This window comes from Dermacentor silvarum, chromosome 4 (assembly GCF_013339745.2).
Source record: "Dermacentor silvarum isolate Dsil-2018 chromosome 4, BIME_Dsil_1.4, whole genome shotgun sequence".
NCBI classification, from domain to species: Eukaryota; Metazoa; Arthropoda; class Arachnida; order Ixodida; family Ixodidae; genus Dermacentor; species Dermacentor silvarum.
In genome coordinates this window covers 189,502,173-189,507,809 of record NC_051157.2, presented here as the reverse complement: position 1 = coordinate 189,507,809, position 5,637 = coordinate 189,502,173, and the positions used below count along the sequence as shown (strand labels likewise).

The 5,637-nt window shown below is 49.5% G+C and overlaps 1 protein-coding gene across 1 annotated transcript; it reads right to left on the bottom strand.

The window, feature by feature from the left end:
* Nucleotides 1-343: 343 nt before the first annotated feature.
* Nucleotides 344-3,013, bottom strand: LOC119448449 (uncharacterized). The gene has a single exon (XM_037711747.2). It carries the CDS (start codon nucleotides 1,806-1,808, stop codon nucleotides 918-920), a length of 891 nt encoding a protein of 296 aa, XP_037567675.1. The 5' UTR covers nucleotides 1,809-3,013; the 3' UTR covers nucleotides 344-917.
* Nucleotides 3,014-5,637: the final 2,624 nt, after the last annotated feature.

The window sequence follows — 5,637 nt, the reverse complement described above, 5'->3', positions numbered from 1 at the left end:
GTAGCATGTTCACGTCTATGAGCAGCTTGTAGGCCCGTGGGCTGGCGATTCGTACAAGCATGCAGTTAAGCAACCATTCTGCGTTGTACCGCATCCCGGTTGGCGCTCTTGCTTTGATTTTGCGGAATGCAGTTTCAGCCGCAAGCTTTTGGAGAGGTGGAAGACAGTCAAGCTGCTTGTTCAGGCACTCCTCTGAGGTCGTTTCTATCTTTCCTTTCAGTTCCATGATATTTTTCTTCTGCTTCTCGCGAGCTGCTGTGGCCCTAAGCAACATTCCTAAGATTCTTTATCTTAAGGGGAGACGCTCCTCGAAAAAACTTTTTTTTTATTCCTAGTCATAGACACTTGCAAATTTCGTTATTAGTATAGTTTTTCATGCAGATTTCAAATATGCAATCATTTTTTGTATAGCTGCTATAGTTATTGAGTTATGCCATGCACAATAGCAAAAAGTTACATTTTTTGCAGGTACTCTTTTATGTACTTAACTTTCAGTGAAAGCATTGTGTCTGATCTTATTTGACTCTTGGTAGATTGTGAAGTGCAAATATCTATCCAGATATGTCACAGAAATATTGGAACCAAGAAAGAAAAATTGTATTCAATGACTAATTATTTTCAATCTCCCTTGAAACAATAACCTAATATTTTCACAACTAATGCTGGTAGGCATTACAATTTCAAGTAGATATTTGCATTCTGCATGTGTTGAAGAATATGTGTGCCAAGTTTCGTTACTATACAATAAGTATAAGTGTCTAAAAGGCTGCCCGGAAAACGTGAAATTGTCAAAAAAAATGAAAATGAGAAAAACAAGTTCGAAAGTTTGGAAAGTTGGCATTTATTAGGAAACCATTCTTTTTGCATCAAATTGGGGCACAATGAAAAGCAGCTTGCACTGAATGCACTGTAAGTGTCTAGAAGTCTCCCGCACCATAGCTTGGTCCTTCACGGCTCTTGCGGTCAGTGTCCTCGACACGAGCTCTCTTCGCTGTGTTGCTACGGTGTGCCCTCGCTTCTGCAGTTTGCTTCAGGTTCATCTTCCTGATGCGCATGACGTCACAGTGGTCACCATGTGTGGCCAGATCTCGTGAGGGGAGAATTCCAATGCCTTCGAGCACTTTTTCAAAGCCCCTGTGGCCTTTATTGTACCAGAGTACAGCAAGAACGGTGGCTGTCTCCACAGTTGTTCTGGAGGCAAACTTTGTTTTTGGACATAGCAGCCATATCTTGCTGTTCAGCGATTCGGCTGCATTCTGTGTCTTGCCATGAAGGCACCGAATAAGGAGTTTCTCCTCTATAAGGCGCTTGTAGATAGGCATAATTGCCAATCCTTGAGCCTTCGTCAACAGTGGGGTGTGGTGCGGTGCAGGCTCCCCCAGTGCTTCCGCACGCTTGTGCTTGCACCATGAATTTGGTCCCGCGGGGCAAAAGTTGTGGCTACTGGCACCATCACTAGAGCAGCAATGAAAATACGATGCCCATATGGCAGTGTACATACTTCGGACACTGTCCTTGTTGCTCGTGATGGCGATCTTGTAGTATGTTTGTAGTTTCATTATTGTTGCATCTTTCAGTTTTTCGCCTCGTGGCAGTGGTGTTGCCAATTTCCGTAGCGCAGTTCCCAAGCGCTTTGCAACGTGGTTAGTGCACTCTTCTTTGTCAATGTGTGTGTCACAGTACACATTTGCCTCGCATACTGCAGTGTAGGCCTTGCTGTCACCATCACTTAGGAAGCTGGTGAATTGCAGTGGAGTTTCATAAGACAAGGTCCTCTGCCATATATTGACAGCTGCCGCAGGTTCCATTGCGTGGGATGAGCAGTCAGTGTTTTTTTCGCAAACTGGAAGATGGAAAGCTCACCATACCTCTTCATCCTCCCCAAGGTCCCTGTGGATACTGCAAGCATGGCAGTAGTTCGAAAGAACTTCAAAATCGAGGCAGAGCCCTGTGTCCAGGGACACGACTGTGCCCACTCCATTGTGGCTTTTATGACCTCTTTTCTGCCAGCTGCCATCAAACATGACTGGCACATCTCTGTCGCCGACTGCGTCCTTCGTGATGTTTCTTGCCTGGTCCAAGTTTTTGCTCACTGCCGTCATCGCCGCACCATGGAGCTTCTTGGAAATGCCGTTGAATGTTTTGTGATGCATCGGGCTCAGAAGACCGAGAATCGCACAAAATCGTGAAAGTTGGTCATGGCCTGCGCCTATAGTGCGTGCTGCCAGAACTGCCTTCACGTTTACAGCAAAGCTGTCACGCGAGCTGCCACTGTCGAAACGAGCGCTCGTCCCTTGGTTCCCGGCCGAAGTAGTACGTCTCGACGTGTGCGTGAACGAAAGTGCAGATTCAGGGCAATCGGGATTTTCACAGCACAGTTCAAGGAATGCCGAAAGCCCTTTGCACTTTCCAGCTGCCTCTCGGACGCCGAGCTTCCGTTCGCGGCAGGTTGGGCATTGCGCACCCGCCACAAGTGCCGTCAGCGCATCGATTTCGCAAAGCACGTGTTGGCAGTCGCAGCATCTACTGGTCTACGTTCACTCTCGAAGAATCCAATCTTCCTTTGGGATGCACTAACGAATTCCACGGCAGCGGCTATTTCACAACCACTGTCGCGGTGTTCGGTGTGGGTGTTAGGCCTATCCGAAGTCGGAGCGTCGGGGCGTTGGTCGGGGGTGACATCATCGTTCGCTGTCGCTTTGGGAAGCGTCCGACGCCGTTTCCCTCGATACTTGTGGCGAGTTCTGAACTTTCGATTATCTAGACTGCGCTTCTTGGGGCTTGCCATGACGCAAAAATGCAGAGAAACGCAGAACAACTTGATCGCGACGTCCGAGGCTTCGCTCTTCTGCCGGAGAGATAGGAGGGGGAGGGGGTGGAGCGCACCGCCGTCCAATGGCGGCCTCGCGCTGTTTGCCGCGATATTCAAAACGCATGACGTACGCATTGTTTTTCTTGTTTTTTGTTTATTCTGCGTGAAGCTACGAGACTGGCTACTAATGGATTGTGAAGGGGACGGCCTTCGCAGCATGCGTGCACGATTGCAAATGGCGGCCAACGCATTGTTTTCGCGACAGGTTGACACGAACTACGCCATTTTTGGCGACTTTGCATTTCTCACGTCACCGCTGCCCACTTGGAAGCATTTTTAGATAATTTCTCGCGCGAATTTCAGCTTGACATTTTCAGAAGTAAAAGTTATAGTCCAAGGATGCCAATACAACCGGAAAAAAAAAAGCGAAAATTTTCCAGAAAACTGCGACTTTTCGACCCGCGTCTCCCCTTAAGCTCCTTAACGGTTGCCGTCGCTGGTCTCTGCAGTCGCATCTTTCTACGGGGCCTTAAACAATTCTGACAGATCGATCGTGATGTGAGAACCAAGCAGTTCTTTGCGCGTATTCTATAGCTAGACGAGTCGTCAGTGTTGACTCCTTCACACACCTTCAGTTCTTCAACTTCACCGAGCAGGCGTTCCATCCCCGCAGCACTTCTTACACTGTGCGAAAGCTGTTTGCGTTGCGTGCTGTAGCTGTTCACTAGGAAGTTAAACTGCTCGTCAACTACAATTGTTTTTTGCACAAGTAAGTCCCCGTTCACGAGCCGGCGAGTGTAAAATATTCCGCGCCTCTTGTTCGTTACCTCGTCGTAAAAGCTCTCAAAAATCCACTGCCTTCAAGGCAGTGCGACAGTTGACAACTTATCTATTGTCAATGTGATGCCAGGGCAACTCTCGAGTCCAGGCAGCGTTGGTAATCGCCTGCGTTTCGTCTTGCTCTTCTATTTCTGGCGACTCCTCCGCCGAAGAGCTGGGCACTGGGCTCTCGCGCAACGCCGTGTGTTTCTTGTGCGATTTGCGGCTTGATCCCGAACATTTTGGCTTGGATATGTGGGGTGGAAGTGCTGGGAACAAGCGCGGAAAGGCAGCGGGCGCGAGCTCCCACTTTCCGCGTGGGATTAAAACTTCTTGTCCAGCAACAACATGACGGTAGTGCTTTACAATGTCGTCATTCTGAAAATGGACGTCACAGACTTTGCATTTCGCAGTAAGCTTTCGATCTTTGCGATGTAAAGCTTGCTCCCACCTTTTGAATTCCGTCGGGTCTTTTGGTGGTCCGAAGAAGTGGCGTGAAGCGGAGTCGTCGTTGCGGTAGCCGCTCCTGCACCCTGGCGCAAAGCAAGTCGGCATACTGCACCGTAGATGAACCTGTTGCTCCTCGCTACGCTTTGTACGTGACGTACGTGTCTTCGTACAAGACACTTCGAGTGGCCAAAAACAGTCCCAGAATTGACGAGCGAACAAGGTGCACCAATCTCCACGTGCGCAACCCATGTGTGCTCGCACGCTGCCGGCGCCGTTCACAACAACGCCGGTCGCGGGAGCCAGCGGCGGGATCAAGACTTTTGACTACAGCGTCACTAGTTCTCGCAACCGCCACGGGGACCGCCTCTCCGGCGGAGCTTTGAAACTGAGTTTATTCTAGTAATGTTGGTTCTACCCATGTCACCATTTCTTAAAAGGTGTTCAGTTTGAGATTTGGCAATGTTTCTGTCAGTAGTCATGCGGTCCAGTTCACTGTGACTTTCATCTACAGCTTGGAACTTGTCGGGATTAGGGGGTTGCCAACGGTGCCGTACCTTGGCTTGTCAAGGCAGGCACATGCCTGCCCATCAACCATGGTCCTGTACAAGCTCGAGGAAACAATATAGTACGACAACCACGTGTACACTCGGAAAGCATTTATAACGACTGTAAATAACACCTCGAGCAGGCCAGCTAGCTATAGGTGACATCAGTGAGGGTTCCCTCGAAGAGCATAATATGCTTGGTAAAGAAGGGCTTCCGACTTACCGGCTGGAAATACGGGCGGCTGTGGCGATTGCCACCACAAAAAAAAAAAAAAAAAAAAAAAACGGCGGCTAGCTTTGCATGGCGCTGCTGTTGCAAGGCTAAAGGCACAGCGGCGCTGTGTTTTCTGCCCCTCGTTAGCCCGGTATTTTGCATTTGCTCTTCATCGACGATTGTTTTTCGGCATGGCTTGGAGACGACGTTTTCTCTGTGCAGCTTCTTCCTCAGGAGTGCGTAATTTCTTGGGTCTACCCATGGCACCACCAAGCTCGAATTCGCAACACGGAGGTCAGCTTTTATGTACAGCCACTCGTGTTGCCGTCTTTTTTTTTTTTTTTTTTGCAGCTACACGAGTAACTATTAGCGGAGTCGATCACGTGGTGCGCAATAGTGCGGGGTGCGTGGCTTGGTGGGGCAGAGAAGAGCTCGGGGCAGCTAGGTAGAGCTATACGTGGCTGGGTGGGAGTGGGCACAAGTGTTGCGTAGTGACGTCATCGCTAGGCGTGGCTCGACGGCGGCGATGCGTGACGATGGTTGCCATGGCGATGCTCTCATCGCTCGGCGAGTTTTTTTTTTTGAAATTCAGCAGACACATTACGCCCGGCTTAAACAGCTCCCCTGTTAAAACGCAGTTGACTAACCACGTGCGGGAAAACAGGAGTGGTGGTGGGGACTTTTGCACTTTCCACTTGCTGGTGACCAAAGAGAGTCCGGCGATGTCAGAGGGATCTCACATGACACATTTGGTGGCGCTTATAGCACTTGTGATTCCCGTACTTCGGACCGTGAAA